This window comes from Ochotona curzoniae, unplaced genomic scaffold (genome assembly GCF_017591425.1).
Source record: "Ochotona curzoniae isolate NIBS_2020 unplaced genomic scaffold, NIBS_Ocur_1.0 scaffold_4701, whole genome shotgun sequence".
Taxonomy (NCBI): Eukaryota; Metazoa; Chordata; class Mammalia; order Lagomorpha; family Ochotonidae; genus Ochotona; species Ochotona curzoniae.
The window spans coordinates 41487641-41505380 of record NW_024467122.1 but is presented as its reverse complement, the minus strand read 5'-3'; the positions used below and the strand labels follow the sequence as shown (position 1 = coordinate 41505380).

At 44.9% G+C, this 17740-nt stretch overlaps 1 protein-coding gene across 5 annotated transcripts in view; it reads left to right on the top strand.

Moving 5' to 3' along the window:
* LOC121148648 (ribonuclease 8-like) overlaps window positions 1-15914 on the top strand; it is a 32567-nt gene extending 16653 nt beyond the window's left edge. For 4 of the 5 annotated variants that reach the window (XM_040968850.1, XM_040968852.1, XM_040968849.1 and 1 more), the window contains exon 4: window positions 15105-15914. In XM_040968850.1, coding sequence (XP_040824784.1) covers window positions 15105-15580 — 476 coding nt within the window. In that variant the 3' untranslated portion in view covers window positions 15581-15914. Of the gene's footprint in view, window positions 1-6718; window positions 6789-15104 lie in introns of all 5 variants that reach the window. The other variant, XM_040968853.1, reaches the window with a different exon arrangement.
* Window positions 15915-17740: the final 1826 nt, after the last annotated feature.

Below are 17740 nucleotides of genomic sequence, written 5' to 3'. Positions count from 1 at the left end.
TTAGATAAGTAAAAAGTTCTAAAGTAATCTGTAGTAACAGGAGTCAGGACAGAAGTAGCCTCAGGGAGGTACTGACTGACAAGGACCTAGGGGAGACTTTGGGGGAGCTGGGTATTACCTACTTTTGGTCAGATGTGTTTAATATGTGAAAACTCCTTGCAATGTAAACTTCAATTTGTGTATTTTATATGAGTTATGCCTCAACTTTTAGTAAGTTTTTTTTGTTTTATTTTATTTGAAAGAGTTATACTGAAGTAAGGAGAGATAAGAGATCTTCTACCTGCTGGTTCACTCCCAAAAAGACCATAACAGCCAGGGCTAGACCAAGCTCCAGAAACCAGGAACTTCTTCTAAGTCTCCCGTATGGGTACAGGGGCTCAAGGACTTGAACCAACTTCCACTGCTCTCCCAGGCACATGAGCAGGTAGCTAGATTGGAAGTGATGCAGCCAGTGTCCACACAGATAATAGCACCGAAAGCAGTGATTTAAGCGGCTGCATCACAGTGCTGGCCCCTATGTAATCTAATTTATATTCTGCCTTGTACTTATTGTTAATGGTACTTGCATTATGAAGTCATTATAAGTATTGTAGGCTTAAAAATTACAGATAATGTTCTTCTTAGCGTTATTTAGCTAACACATTTTCCTATTGTTTATATTACCTTCCCAATTTTTAACTAAATGAAAATTCTTAAGAATTATTTTAATTGTAATAAATTTTCACAACCATTCATTATTTCAGCATTTTTCTTAAAATAGTAAACACTAAATTTAAATATCCCTGATTGGGCCCAGTTTGTTGGGGAGGGAGTACGATGCTATAGCCTAGTGGCTAAATCCTCACATTACATGTGCCGGGATCCCATGTGGGTGCCAGTTCTTGTCCAGGCTGCTCCACTTTCCATCCAGCTCCCTGTTTGTGACCCAGCGAAGCAGTAGAAAATTACCCAAAGCCTTGGGACCCTGCACCCCCATGGGAGACTCAGAAGAAGTTCCTGGCTTCAGATTGGTTCAGCTTCAGCTGTTATGACCATTTGGGGAGTGAAACAGTGGACAGAAGATCTTTCTCTCTGTCTCTCCTTCTCTCTGTATACCTGCCTTTCCAATAAAATAAATAAGTAAAATCTTTTTTTAAAATCTGTCAGTTGGTAGAATTTTAACTTTTTTAAGGTTCATAAAGAAAATTTCACTCTGTGTTACATGCAGAATACTCATTCTGGTATTAACAGTGAATCCGAATGATTAGATTGTTCTCATCACTAATGCTTCAACTCATTAGCTCTGACAGTAACCCTTCCCTTTACAGGATCTTGATGACAGCCAAGTTTAGGGATGCCAAGAATAATGTTGAAATAGACATCTGGTTATTCAAAATCCAAATCCAAGGTGTAGGATAATAATAACTTAGACCAAATGTTAAAGCTGCCTGAGCCTTAATGCAGCCTTACTTGAAAGTTGAAGAATGTGGGCCCAGTGCAGTGGCCTAGAGGCTAAAGTCCTCACCTTGAACACACTGAGATCCCATGTGGGCACTGTTTCTGATCCTGGCAGCTTCGTTTCCCATCCAGCTCCCTGCTTGTGGCCTGGGAAAGCAGTCGAAGGCAGTCCAAGCACTCACATGGGATCCTGCACTCGCTTGGGAGACCTGGAGGAGGTTCCTGGCTTCTGGCTTCGGATCAGAACAGCACCACATTATGGTCACTTGGGGAGTGAATCATCGGACGGAGGATCTTCCTCTCTGTCTCTTCTCTGTATATCTGACTCTGCAATAAAAATCTTAAAAAAAAAAAAAAAAAACAAGTTGAAGAATGTGAATCAAGTTAAGCCTAGAGAAGGAAATCTAGTCTCCAGGAAAGAATTGCCCAGCCCTATTCAAGAGAATTCTAGCAGCCTGGATCAGGATCCCATTAGAGAAAAGCAAACCAAGAGCTGGAGCAAGGATGAGGACATCAGAGACAGATTAGGTGGGAGACTTCACTATATAACCCTGGTGCACAGAAAACTCCATAATACCCAAATGAATGGGCCATAATTAAGAAGAGAGTGGGAGAAATCAATGAAGAGAAGGGTCTTGAACACAGGAGTCAAGGGTAGGAAAAGGAAATGCCTTTGAGGCCAAGGAGTCTGCTTTTCACCTTGGCCTACTTCATAGAGTGGATGCTCCAGGGGATAACCTTAGAGCAAGCAGCTAAACCACACCAGCAGCCAGGGAGTCTTCTCTCTGGGGACAGCCTACATCCCTTTCGTCATGTTTCCTCTGTGCTCCTGCACAAATAAGTGAACTCTTAAGTCTTTTCAAACTCATACACTCATTTTAATGCCACCCTGCTACCCCACCTAACCATGGAGTGGGGAAAGAGGTGTAATTACAGCTCTTAAAGCTCGGTTCACCTGCATGAGACCCCACGGCAGTAACCTAACAGTAGATTATGGAGTCACAAGGAGTATGATGAGAATGTCCATGTTGCTACTGAGGGCCCGACACCGTAGCGTAATGGCTAAAGTCCTTGCCTTGCATCCACCAGGATCCCAAATGGGTACCAGTTCATATCCCAGTTGCTCCTCTTCCCATCCAGCTCCCTGCTTCTGACATGGGAGGGCTGTCGAAAATGGCTCAAAGCCTTGGGACCCTGCACCTGCATGGGAGACCTGGAGGAAGCTCCTGACTCCTAGATTTGGGAAGTAAATCAGTGGACGCAAGATCTTTCTGTAGAACTCTGCCTTTCCAATAAAAATAAATACATCTTTTTTAAAAAGAAAGAGGAAATATTGTAATAGAAAAGTCTCTTAACTAGGGAGGTAAGAAGTTCCTCTTCTATTCAGAGGCTCCTACTTCATAGAAGTATTATACATGGATTAATGTGACAATACTTAGAAAGCACTTAATTCCATGACTGGCATGTAGGGGAAGTTTGAAGTATTAGCATTTATATTTATTACTGACATGTCAAATGTTGAGCGGCCCAAACTGTGATGAATGGAGCAGGCCTGACTTCCGTGGCAAAAGAACAAAGATTTAAACAAAGGAAGCCAAATTCCTCCTCATCCTCCTTGTGCCAATAAGGCTCCTTCCTAGCCAAGAGTAGATAAGGTTAGGTTCAAGGTCAGGTAAAAAAAAAAAGACCATATTTATTCATTTCTCTGGGTTAGGTCATTTGCAATAGGGAGATGGAGAAGGGTAAATGCTATCAACAGGAAGAACAACTAAAAAAAAATAGGTTCAAGGAATTTCTAAGCTAGTGTTACTTCAGCTTTTCTTATCTCTGTCCTCCATAAATCCATGAATCCAAAGAGGTTGAATGATTTAAAGCCACTAACTTTTGAGTGTGTCCCCTGTCAGGACTCCTATCTAAAGTGCTCAATTGTCACAGCAATAGATAGCAAGAAGGCCCTAAAGACATTACCAACTTTCTCTCCAAGGTGTTGAAGCTAGTCCTTAGGTACACTTGCTATCCCTCACTTCCACCATGAAAGACCTCTAAGGCTTTTCCTTCCCTCCGATTCATCTGAATTTCCTAGTTCATCTTCCATGGTTTACAGCAAGCGATCCTCCACTCTTTTCCAATGGACTGATTACAGTGTGGAAACATCGCAGTCAGTGAGTACTTAGCTTAGCAACTAAAATGCCTGCATCCTAATTGCATTACCTGGGTTTGATTCTAGACTCTGACTCCTTACTTAAGCACTTCTGCTAATGCACAGCCTGGAAGCAGCAATGATGGCTCAAGTAACTAGGTTCCTAATGTCTACATGGGAGATCTGCATTGCTTACCTGATTCTTTGTCCTGGTCCCACCTGGTCCCATCATTGCAGGCACTGAGGGGAGGAATCAAAAGACAGAAGCACACTCTCTCTCTCGCTCTCTCTCTCTCACTCTCGTTCTGTCTTCTCAAAAAAAAAGTTAAATATATATATGTGTGTGTGTATACATGTACATATCTATACGTATATGTGTGTACAACTAAGATGCCATTTAGGATGTCTGCATTTCATATTAGAGTGCCGGGTTCAAGTCCTGGCACTGCTTTCTATTAAGCCTTTGCTGAAGGATATCTTGGTAGGCAGCAGGTAATGGCTCAAGTAGCTGGATCACTACCAACCATATGACAGGTCCAGATTGAGTCCTGAGCTCCCGGCTTCAGTCTGGCCTAACCCTGGCTGTTGACATCATATGAAAGATTTACTCTTTGCAGTTTTTCAAGTAAAGAAAAATAAATAAAAACTTTTAAAAATATGAGCCAGGGCCCGGCAAAGTAGCCTAGTAGTTAAAGTTCTCACCTTACCTTCGTCAGGATCCTATATGGTCACTGGTTCGTGTCCCAGCGGCCCCACTTCCCATCGAGCTCCTTGCTTGTGACATGGGAAAGTGGGCAAGAATGGCACAAAGCTTTGGGTCTCTGCACCAGTATAGGAGACCCAGAAGAAGCATCTAACCTCTGCCTTCAGATCGGCTCAGCTCCAGCCACTGTGGCCTCTTAGGGAGTGAATCCGCAGATGGAAGATCTTCCTTTCTGTATATCTGACTTTCCAATAAAAATAAATAAATCTTAAAAAAAATATTTATTAGCCAGTGTTATGTCACAGTGGATAAAGTCACAACCAGCAACTCCAACCTCTGGTATCGGTGCTGGTTTGTGTCCTGGCTACCCCACTTCCAGTCCAACTCCCTGCTAATGCAGTTGGGAAAAGCAGCAAAAAGATGGTACAGATGTTTGGACCTCTGTACCCACATGGGAGACCTGAGAGAAGCTCCTGCCTCCTAGCTTCAGCCTGGCACAGCCCTGGCCATTGTGTGCTATCTGGAGAGTGAACCAGGGGTTGGGAAGCTGTCTCCCTCTGTATCTCTCCCCATCTCTGTCTCTGTGTAACTCTGGCTTCAAGTAAATGAATAAATCTTGATTTTTAAAAATAATTACCATGGGCCCAGCGCAGTCCTGGCTGAAGTCCTTGCCTTGAATGCACTGGGATCCCATATGGGCACCGGTTCTAATCCTGGCAGCTCCACATCCCATCCAGCTCCCTGCTTGTGTGGCCTGGGAAAGCAGTGGAGGACAAGTCCAAAGCCTTGGGACCCTGCACCCACATGGGAGACCTGGAGAAAAATAAAATAAATCTTTTAAAAATAATAAAAAATAATTACCATGAATTTTGGAAAATGTGTGGGTTTTTAAAGGTTTATTTTTTATTTTCATTGGAAAGTCAGATACACAGAGAGGAGGAGAGACAGAGAAGAAGATCTTCCGTCCATTGATTTATTCCGCAAGTGGCCGCAATGGCTGGAGCTGCACCAATCTGAAGCCAGGAGCCAGAAACCTAATGCCCATATGGGATCCCGGCACGTGCAAGGAAAGGACTTTAACCACTAGGCTACTGTGCCAGCCCCTGGAAAACTTGTTTAAAAAAACCATAACCAGGGCAGCACTGTGGCACAACAGATTGGGCTGCTGCCTGCTGTTTTAATATCCCCTGTGGGTGCTGATTCCAGTTCTGGCTGCTTTACTTTGAACCCAGAAAAGTAGCAAAGGATGATCTGAGTGCTTGGGCCCTTGCATCCATGCGGGAAACCCTGTCAAAGCTCCTGTCTCCCTACTCCAATCTAACTCAGCTACGGTATTGCAGCCATTTGGGGAGTGAGCCAGCAACTAGAGACTCTGTGCGTGCACGTGTGTGTCCACGCATGTGCTTCTCTTTCTCTATAACTCTGCCTTTCAAATCAATTATTAAAATTTTTATTATAAGAAAATCGTGGTCATTACTTTTTTTTTAAGGATTTATTTATTTTTATTACAAAGTCAGATGTACAGAGAGGAAGAGAGACAGAGGAAGATCTTCCATCTGATGATTCACTCCCCAAGTGAGTGCAAAGCCAGGTACCAGGAACTTCTTTCCAGGTCTCCCACGCGGGTGCAGGGTCCCAAAGCTTTGTGCCATCCTCGACTGCTTTCCCAGGCCACAAGCAGGGAGCTGGATGGGAAGTGAAGCTGCCGGGATTAGAACCAACGCCCATATGGGATCCCAGTGCGTTCAAGGCGAGGACTTCAGCCACTAGGCCACCACGCTGCCAGGTCCAGTCATTACTTTCTTAAGAACTTTCTGAACTTAAGCATTTTAAAACACAAACTGACCATTATGTGAATTGCTGCATATTCTTGCTTAGGCCATGGCATTCAACAGATTCAATTTCACATCTGTGCGGCTTTAAGGCTCTTTCAGTAAATAGTCATAAAATTATGATGCCACAAGATACATATCAAGTGACTCAGACATATCCAATCCTACCCTCCTCGCTTTATAATGAGAGCAGTAAGTCTCTAAGGACTTAAACATGTGCCCAACATCACACAGTTTTTAGTCAAGAACTCAAGATTTTTCGATGTACACAAGCTGGAACTCTGTTTCATGGTCCCAAATGGATCACGGACATTTTCCAAGGTTAAATTCAACATAATGGACTGACCAATGAATCTGTAAGTGGGCAGATTCCCAGATCTGAGACAAAAGTGTGTTCATTCTAAAGAGAATGTAGTCAGGCCCATGACGATGACATGTTTGTATTTTTATCCCTCACCTACGCCAGTGAGGTGGAAAAATAATAAAAAAAAATCCAAGGACTTGACGGTCAACCAGTCAAGCATATCCCTAGTCATTCCATTGGTTGACGATGTAAATAAAAACATGGTGCAAAAGCAAGCCTTCATTCCCCATCTGCTCTTGAAGGACGGGAAAAAGCGTTTCAGAGACGTTCAGTGGAGCTCCTGTTCGAGGCATCCCGGAGCGTCTATCTTTGGTAAGGCTCCCCATTCTCCACTCTCCATGTTGGTACATCCAGAGCGGGATTTTCACAGTGTGTGGAGCAATGCTTTACACACTTTCCCCTGAAATGCAAACAGTGGCCACAGAGAATTCACCAGAACACCCAAAGTGGTGCTCAACAGGCCTGAGCCTACACTGACAGCTCTTACATTCAATAATAGTTATAGATTAGTCACTTCTTGCTCTGTTACTATAAAATTGTGCTTGTAATAATATTGGATGCATGTCAATGTCCTGGTTTTGATATCTGTGCTGTGGTTCTAGGGTTAAGGGCACTTCTAACTAGGGAATAGTCACTGGCATAGTATGGGTACTGGGCAACATGTGCACACCCAGTTGTCAAATAGCTGGAAAGTGTTAACAATCAAGGAGTGTGAATGGAGCATAAAGGGAAATCTGTGTGCTTTTACATAGTGTCAGATTATTTAAAGTCAAGATATTTGATATTATTCTTGAATGTTCCATTGAATTTTTTAGCATATTCCATCATGCAATTTCCTTTTCTATAAAAAAAAAATAGTGCTTTAAATTAGTCCTCCCACCAACTAAGTACTTTGAGTAAAATATGGAAGAAACATGGTTATTCATCTTGTGACCATGGGACCCCTCTGTAGACACCTGCATTCTGCCGAGTGTAGGAGACCCCTGACCTTCATGAGGAATTGTTGAACTTGCTCTCATGGGTTTATATCTCTGGACGATATTTCACTTGAAGAACAGGGGGAGCAAAAAGGTTGGTCTTGCTGTGATGACTGTTCATTGTCACTGCTGTCATCCCTGGGAGGTCTGAAGGCTGCATCAGCTTGAGAGTGGAAGGCCAGAGCAGGTGTGGGAGAGAAGCCACAGGGTTCTGCTCTGGTTGGGTTAAAGACCCACCCTGTTCCTCTTGAGGTCAAATCCAGAGAAAAAAACCAAAGGAGACAGCGCTTCCACTGAGGCAAGGTCTTGGTGAGAGTGGGCCCCCTGAGAAAACCCTCCAAACAATTACACGGAAAAGAAACACATGAAGCCAGTGGGAGCCAGCATGAGTCACTGGGGAGAGAGTGAGGCTTCCCAGAAGGAATGTAGCAACTGAATTTCTTGTAATGCAGTTCTGAGCAAGACTCAGCTGGCATGCCAGGATCTAGCTTGTAAGCCAGTCTCCTGGGCCAGGGGCTCCTCTCAGGGGAGAATCCCTCTTGAAGAAATCAACTTGGTTATTGACCTCAGTTACTTTTTTTTTAAGATTTATTTATTTTTATTGGAAAGGCAGATTTACAGAGAGAAGGAGAGACAGAGGGAAAGATCTTCCATCCACTGCTTCACTCCCCATGTGGTCGCAATGGCCCAAGCTGAACTGATCTGAAGCCAAGAACCAGGAACTTCTTCCGGGTTTCCCATATGGGTACAGTGTCGCTGTCCCGCAGCGACGGACTTGGTGCACAGAGCCGATAATAACACGCGTGGACCCTGACTGATGGTCAAAGCCGAAGTTTATTAGGGGCATCAGACTTTATACACTGAGAGTCCGTACTGTTTCCCTCTCTTGATTGGAATTCCTTTTGTTTTGTATATTACACCAGGTGTTCTCATTTACATGCTGTTTATACCAAAGGTAGCCATTTGGTTATTGTCATGCAAATACTGTCCAATGAACTGCAAACCTGTGCTCGCTGACCTTCCAGGCTCACATGTCCTCCTACCGTACAGGATCCCAAACCCTGGACCATCCTCCACTGCTTTCCCAGGCCATAAGCAGGGAGCTGGATGGGAAATGAAACAACTGTTATATGAACCAGTGTCCATATGGGATCCCAGCCTGGATGGAGGTCAGGAGTAGCAATTGAGCCATTGTGCAGGGCCCTTGACCTCCATTATTTTTTAACCTTAGTTCTCAGGAAAACAGCCCAAGAGCCAGAATTCAGGTGTGTGCCAGAGCTGCTTGGCAGCATGACACTGCCCTGCAATCTTGTCATACTTCCAGTTTCTTGGCTTTTCCAGCCTCTCTGTACAGCTCGCCGTCTCATCTTTTCCCTCTTCCCTCCCTCCCAACAATATTGCTGTTTCTACTTCCAAAGTAATTGGGAAGCTAAACAGTCACAACCGCAGCCTCATTTATTAACGAATGCTGCAAACATTGTTTCACAGCCAAGAATAATACTAAATCAAATGGTCAAATGACAAGACCTTAGGGGTGTCCACTGGCAAGAGAAAGTCTCCTTCAAGTCACCTGTCCTGACCTCACTACTGCCCTCTACTGAGGGACCGGGAACCAGTCCACCATAGGTGGATGAGCAGGTTTGCAAAAATGTAGCTGAAAGCATTCTCCACTACACCCAGAGAACTACATCCACCCAGAACCATCTGCCTCCTGAAGCCAACTGACAGTATGCCTTCCTCCTCAGCTTATCTCAGCTGTGGAGCCCACAGAAAAAGCATCAGCAACAGTTCTGCTCCCACCCTATCCTAAGTACCTTATCAGAGCCACATAGCTTCCAACCCATCAGTCACAGATTCCTCAGTTTCCTCTATAAACGCACCTCACCATTGTCCTCTGCTGAGGGGCCAGGAGCTAGCTCCAGCAATTCCATACAGGCAGGGAGTGGCCCTTGGCCTTCAGAGAGTGCCACCTTGCTGGTGTTGCTGCCTCCTAACCCAACAAGCCAGACAGAGTTCCTGGCATCCTTATCCTTGCTTCTTAGGTTGTCCTGGGGGCGAGGGGAGGGAGTACTTTGGAGAAAACTCTTGCTTATTCTGTGTGCCTTCTTTCATGCTCCCTCGAGTTCTTCCTTCAGTTCTATCCTATACTCCAGCCTGGTCTTTGTGATATTTTTTCCTGTTTCAGAGTATCAGAGTCAGGGGGGAACTGAGACACTTTGTGTTACAAATGATGAGAAGACCCAGCATTGGGTCATGTGGTTACTGTGTGCCCCTGAGGGCTAGCTGGATGGAAACTGGGCTCTCAAGGAAGAGGGAAAACCAAAAGCAAAGTTGAAGACAGGCTGTTTTTAGAGACCTAAGGAATAGCAGTTTATCACACAACTCCACTGGAGTCACCCAAGCTTGGAGAGCAGTGAGGGAAGCCATTGGGAAAGGGCAAGTGGACAGGACAAGATTGAGCAGCAGAAGCTTCAGTTTTGAGCAGGGGAGGCTGGGTTTCACCCAGACCCACTGGGAGTTCTTGAAAAAAAAAAAAGTTTTTTGCTTCCGGTGCAGTGGCCTAGCACCTAAAGTCCCCGCCTTGAACCCGCTGGGATCTCATATAGGTGCCGGTTCTAATCTCGGCAGCCCCGCTTCCCATTTAGCTCCCTGCTTGTGGCCTGGGAAAGCAATTGAGGATGGCCCAAAGCCTTGGGTTCCTGCACCCTCTTGGGAGGCCCGGAAGAGGCTCCAGGCTCCTGGCTTCAGATTAGCGCAGTACCAACCGTTGCGGTCACGTGGGGCTGAATCATTGGACAGAGGATCGTCCTGTCTCTCCTCCTCTATATATATCTGACTTTGCAATAAAAAATAAATCTTTTTTTTAAAAAGTTTTTCATTTGAAACTCAAGAGTTTCACATAGAGAAAGGGAAAGACAGAGTTTCCATCTACTGACTGATTCTCCAAGTGACCACAATGCTGCAGCTGGACCACTCGGAAGCCAGCAACTCCATCAGGGTGTCCATGTGGTTAGTAGGGGCCCAAACAGGCCATCTTTTGCTGCTTTCTCAAGCACATTAGCAGAGAACTGACTGAATCAAAAGTGGAGCAGTCAAGACTTTAACAGATTCCATATGGGTTTCTAGCATTACAACATGACACCAAGTCCATATCTGCAAATATTTTTAAAGATTTGCTTTTAAAATTATTTCTGATTGACATTGCTTCTTCGACGATGGTACTTGGGAATTTCTGTGAAATGAGAACATCTGAGGTAAGATCATTCCCCAATGTAAGGAATTTCTTATGCAAACCATTTCCAAAGTAAATGATATCACTTTTATGCCACTTGGTAACAGGTAAGTAAATACTGTACATTTGATTTTTGCTCTTGAGTTTTCACATATTAGAGCAAATGCATTTTTTTCCTTCCCAGTCTCAAAATACTGTAGGCCCTTGAAAACCACCCAGGCTCTAGACAGGGAGGGCTTAATGGATAAAACAGACTGTGGCCTTCGGGAAGACTCATGATAAATGGTTAGGATCAAAACACACATCAAAGGAACCCCGCTCCCCAGGTCTCCCTGAGTGAGGGCAGCAGCTATAAAGCTAGAACCCACAGGACGGAGGGCACAGTGAAGTTGGATTCAGAGCTTGGAGAGGCAGTGGGCAGTCATCAGTGGTCAGCAGGAAATGTTTAGTCCAGCCCTCTGCAGTTACTGCCCTCCCCAGCCTCGGGAACATTCCTGTAAGATGAAGACTCCCTGGGTAATCTTTCCATCCCAATGGATGAGAGCGGCTCCAATGACAGCCTGTAAGAGAGAAATAGCTTCCTGGAAGAAGAAAATCTTTCAAAGATCTGCTTGCTGTGCTCAGCTCAACTGTGATGATCCCCTGAGTTTAACTGTCCTTTTTTTTGGGGGGGGGTTGTTTGTTTGTTGCTTTATGGGGAGCAGTGCCTGAAGGGATGGCCTCTATGGAGAAGGGGAGTCCCAGTGGTGAATTGGGCTCTACCTTGGGGAAGAGGCACAGATGTCCTATACGTTTTACCCTCAAAGCGCAGATTCTGAGAGTTTTGAGGACTATTGTCTCCTTTGGAAATGTGCTATCTGAAAGAAACAGGAATTTTACAAATTCCAGCAGGTGCTAGGGAGCATCCAACACTTGGGCCATGGGCCTAGAGACCGGCACAGGACGAGCTGAGCAGGTGCAGTCATTCACTTTCTCCCTGGATAGTTTTTGCAACGGCCACTCATCACCAGTTTTCTAATTTATTCAATAGAGATTTACTCATTCAATGGAAACAAATTAAACAACCAATTGCAACATTTTCACAGAATACTAGTTTAACTTAATTCAGAGAAATGAAAATATGTATAATGAATGGAAACCACTTCTTATTTTTATTCATTTGAAAGAGAGACAGAGAGCTCCCACCTGCCCACAATAGCAGGGGTTGAGGCAGGCCAAAGTAAGGATCCAGGGATTCAGTCCTGGCCTCCCAATCACTTGTGCCATCCCTGCTGCCTCCCAGGGCCTGCGTTGTCAGAAAGCTGGAATTGGGAGCAGAGCTGGGAGTCAAACCAGTCCACTGCACTTTGGGATGCAGGCATCCAGGCAATGTCTTAATCAGCAAGCCAAAGGTCCTTCTCTAGTTTTCTTTCTTTCCTTTTTTTTTTTTAAGATTTATTTATTTTTATTGCAAAGTTCGATACATATATAGAGAGGAGAGACAGAGAGGAAGATCTCCTGTCCAATGGTTTACCTCCCAAGTGGCTGCAATGGCCAAAGCTGAGCCGATCCAAAGCCAGGACCTTTTCCAGGTCTCCCACGTGGGTGCAGGGTCCCAAGGCTTTGGGCCATCCTCAACTGCTTTCCAGGCCACAAGCAGGGAGCTGGGTGGGAATTGGGGCTGTGGGGATTAGAACTGGCACTCATATGAGATCCTGGTACGTTCAAGGCAAAGACTTTAGCTGTTAGGCCACCGCGAGAGGCCCAATCTCTTGTTTTCTAAATTTCAATTTAGATACTATTTTTAAGCTGAAAACTCAACCTAAGACAGGTTGTCTCTATTAAAGAGAAGAAACAAATACTAGAAAGTACTTAAAATTTTACATTTTGGCTCCAAGAGGAGACTTTCTTCTAAATGTTACCAAAGGATTAAGAGAGTTATTTGAGGAATGCGCACTTATTATCTTGGAGGCTCAGAGACAAGCTGGCAATGCTCTGCTTCTATGGGAAACTCATTCCCCCCTTTTCATTTGGCACTAGACCAAAGGGATGATTGAAAATCAGGAAGCTCCTGGTCCCAGCTCTGCCACTCATTTGGTGGCCCAAGGAGGGGGCACTGGCCTTTTCAGGAACTTGATTTCCTTCACCAGTGAAACAAAGGGCTTGAGTCAAATTCTCTCTAATGTGTCTTCCAGCTCTGAGCCTTATCACTCCAAGACATCCTCCAACAGAGGGCAGAATGACAGGCGTGGAAATAACCCAGCCTCCCTCACTGCTTTGCCAGCTGAAACCATGATTTTCTTACTGGGAGTGACTTTATTTATTTTTTCACTAACTTCAGTGAGAAACTGGGCCACAAAATGGAGAGGAACTAGTCTAACTATGTGACGTTAAAAATCAACTCTTTTAGAAGCAATATCCAAGCTAGCCTGGGAGTGTGGGGTACGGATTCTTGGCCTATATCTCTTCAAAGATTAATTTCTTTTCATGATGGCTTCTCAGAGATTCAGAAAAGAACCATGACAAGGGGGCACTTCGCACAGCAGCTAAGATGCCACTTGGGATGCCCATGTCCTATTTCTGAGTTTCTGTTTCCAGTCCCAACTGTACCTCTGACTCCAGCGTCCTGCAAGTACACACTCTGGAAAGTAATAAATGATAGCTCAAGCACTCCAGTCCCCATAACCCAAATAGGATACCAGACTGAGTTCCAGGCTTCTAGCTTTAGCTTGAAGCAAGTAGTTGGGGGAATGGATCATAGATGGAAGATCTTAAGCTTTTTGGTGTCTTTTTAGAGGTAAACAGGAAACAAGATTTATAAAAGACCAAAGAATAGAACATAGTCATGAAGGAGAACTCTTTCCACCCAACCTAGGGCCATGCTTTTCAAAGGATGAGAGGTAGTACATAGGCAGGGGCTGATTGCATACCTGAAGGAGGCAGGGTTAGGGGTGGGGCTACAGCACACATGGGTGTCTGCTATCTGATGGTGCTTTAGCTGCTACCTTACCTGCACAATGAAGAGTGGATGTGTCCAGCCTTCAGACATGCTGAATCAGTATGGAAGGGGATGGGACGGCAGCAGCACACATGAATGGGTGTTGGCAGCTCTTAGTTCCTTGTCCTATACAGTCTCTTCACATAGCCCACAGGAATGCCTTCAGCAACAGGGTTTGAGAAACACCAATCAGAGTCTTCAGGGTCTTTACTCTCCCTGTAGTCCAACCTGGAAGGACTTAGTCTGCGATGACTGCAGAAGTTCCTCTCTTGTAAGGGAAAGTTTCTATCAAGCCAATATCCACCTGTAAGAGAAGCAAGACTCTGCAGCTCTAGGCAGTCTCTTCTCCAGTAGAGAAGGCACAAAGAACCTTTCTGTTGCTCACAGCACTTAGTCCGATCACTTCCCATGGGCCTTTGCCATCCTGTTTCAATGGATGACAGTATTTAAGCCTGAATTCAAAGCTACCTCTTTGAGATTTGACTCCGTTTTTCTGGGAATCATGTGCTTTTATACATATTTCATGTATAAATGACTATGCGTAAATATATAAATGTATGTATTTCATGTAATTTACTTGTTAGTCTCTTGTTCATTTATCTTTCATTACAAGGGCCTGTTTCAATAAGTGCTATGAAGATGTAGGATTTAGGATGATACAGAACTGGTACCGGAAGCAACTAGATCAGAGTTCCTTGTCCTTGCACAGGAGAATTGTAGATATGAGATGGAGAGTAAGCAAGGAAACAGTTTCATGAAGAGAATGTCCCTGATAGGCCAGGAAGGCATCTCAGAGAAGTGAGAATTTCTCCTTTTCAAATAAAATTTTTTCAAATAAATTATTTTTAAATATTTATTATTTTATTATCGGAAAAGCAAATACAGAGAGAAGGAGAGATAGAAAGATCTTCCACCCACTGGTCCACTCCCCAAGTGGCCACAATAGCTGGTGCTGTGCTGATCCACAGCCAGGAGCCACGAGTTTCTTCCAGGTCTCCCACATGGGTGCAGGGTCCCAAGACCTTGGGCCATCCTTCACTGCCTTCCCAGGACACAGACAGGGAGCTGGATGGCAAGTGGAGCAGCTGGGATACAAACCATTGCCTATATGAGATCCCGGCAGATGCAAGGCAAGGATTTAGTCACTAGGCTATCGCATTGGACCTTAGCTAGAGATTTTCTTAACTTTTCTGTTTGTTCCTATACGTGCATATGAAGGGTGGCCATGGTCTCCTAAATTATTGTAAGGGATGAGCAATGTTTAAGCTTATTGGACTCACTGAAAGGTACAAACCTGCTGGGAAAATATCAGTATTGCTCATCTTGGCTGCAGGAGCCCTACAATTATTGATTAAGAAATGAAAGTTTTAGAGAGTCTAGCAGTACGCTCCCCATGAATGTTTGCTCACCCATACTCCCTCTGCCTTATTGTTCCCTCTCAGGAAAGATGGCACCAGCCAAGACACAGTTCCGATGCCTGCTGCTGGTCCTGCTGCTGGGGTTGTGGGTGGCCGAGAGTCCAGTCAGTGCCAAGCCCAGTGGCATGACCTCAGCTCAGTGGTTTGACACACAGCACGTACAGCCCAACCCTGAATCATGCAGCACAGCAATGCCCAAGATCAACCAGTACAACAAATACTGCAAAAACATCAACACTTTCCTGCATGAGACCTTCACCAGCGTGATCCCCACCTGCAACACCCCCAACATCGCCTGCAAGAACGGCAATACCAACTGCCATCAGAGCGCAAAACCTGTGTCCATGACCAATTGTCAGTATGTTTCAGGGTCATATCCAGATTGCAAGTACAAGCAAACAGAACAGGTTGCAAACTTCATTGTGGCCTGTGACCCTCCACAAGCCAAGGACGACTCATCATACAAGCTGCTCCCCGTGCACTTCGATAAAATTGTCTAAGGCTTGCTGTCCCACAAACTCCGCAGGCTTTTTCTTCCGCTGCTGTATTTTCTCTCTAGTCCGTTGCAAATACCATTTCCTGCCCACAAAACCAACCTCACATGCTCTTGATTCTTTAGGGGGTTCATGGATGCTCCAAATGATGGGGGAAGAAGGATCATTCTCTTTAGCCTCTCTGTTGCTTCCTTCGCTTCTTGTGTGTGGTATTGCACGGCCCTTGGAGAGTGAAGCATGAAGGGTCTCAGGATAGATCCAGGTTGTAAAAGGCCTCTGACTTCCATCAGCTGGGAGACCTGCTTAAAAAAAAAGGATTTATAGAATTACAAGTGCAAAAGTCTGGGCCGTGGTTGGACAGCTCAAAGGAGGGCAGGAGACTCTTGTGTTGGGCAAAGGAATGCATTTGGTTTTGCTGAAATAAAAGATTCTGCTATGCTGAATGTGTTCTTGTCTGGAGCAGGGGCTGGGTAGGATGGGAATGGGGGTGCAGTAGAGGAAAGCTGTAAGGTTTGGTGCTCCCATCCAGAAACCCTGAAACAGCTTACCTCCACAAGGTGTCAATTTCTCCACACTACAGGCAGGAGTGAGGACTGTACCCCAAACAAACACAGCCTTGCAGCAGTGGCCTTGACACTGTCATCCACGTTCTTCAGAGCTAACAGGTAGTCTCTTCCCATGTAACGAGAAAAAACATTCTAAACCCTCAGGATGTCAGTCAGGTCTGCATGGATAGGACCCCAGGCAGGAGTCTCCACCTTCTAAAATGAATTTCCCTCCTTTTGGAGGTTCAGAATCAGGACCCACTAGGAATTTTGTTCGGGTCTTTATCAGTACTTCTTTAACTATGGTAAAAGAGCAATCGTCCATAAAACAGTACATTTGTATGATAAATAAATGAATTACTGGGACATGAGATAGACTATGCAGACAGAGAAAGCATAGAAACTTATATGATAAAAAAAAATCACACAGAGGAAAACCTTACATACCTGACATAGATGTGTACACAGGGACACTAGCTTACACATTTGTACATGGGTAGATAACACACACATGCGCCTCAATAGCAAGGTACTTCTACTCCATCCCCCTCCTGTCCCTGCTTCCTCCTCACACCTGCCTTTTCACTTTAGGAAAGACATGCTCCTACTCAAAACCATGACTCAGAGTAAGGAAAGAATGTTTGGTGAGGCATGAAGTGGCAGAGAAAGCACAGAATGCAGACTCTCGCTCCCAAACCTTTCCACACACTCCAGAAGCAGAGCTCATCACAGCCTCACACCCACACCATCCCACCTCAACCACCATTTCTCACTGAGCATTCAGGCGGCCCCTGCCCACCCACATGCTTATAGTCGGGGAGGACATACTGGAAGTGAGAGACAGGCATCTGCCCTTCAGCCTTCTTCCCAATGTCACAGGCAGGCTCTGCTTTCTGTGTCTGCAACTTAAATGGCAGTTTCTTACGGTCCTATTCCTGGCCTCCTTTTCTTCTCCTATTGCAGTCCTCAGGAGGGATTTGATACATTTCCATGGGTTTGACCATCACTTCCCTGCTCTTAGAGGCAGACAGTCAGTCCAGATCTCACAAGGGCTAGGCACATACATTCATCTACCAACCGTTACCAACCACTTTGGTGTCCTGAATACATCTCAACTCCAGACACACAAAGCTAAGTCCATGAATGTGTCTGACCTGCTGTCTTAGTTTTGGCTAGTGAAACCATTACACGTCATCACTCACAGTCCTAATCTGAGAGATAATCCATGTCACTTTACTCTTTTTCTCCTGAGTTTTTCGATAACTATCTACCTTTCCCAGGTACTGCCTCAGGAGGACACAAAAGTCCTTGGGTTTTGTTTTCTTTTTCCTAAACAGCAGTGGGTTCCTAATGTATGACCATGCTGGATGGGGTTATGACTGGGAGCAAGGCAAACATGCCCAAGCTGGTGCCATACTGTACTCACAAACTGCTGAGGAAGCAAGAATAAGCAATATCTATAAAATGCTATCAAGAATAGCCAGTGGCAAGCAGTGGCAGGCAGTACCAGGAGAGGCTCAACCAGTCAACATCTGTAAGAGTGGTAGCCAGAAAAGCTAGGGAAAATTTTAGAACACAATGAGCCCCTAAGGAAACTAATTATATCCAAATGAGTGGTGTG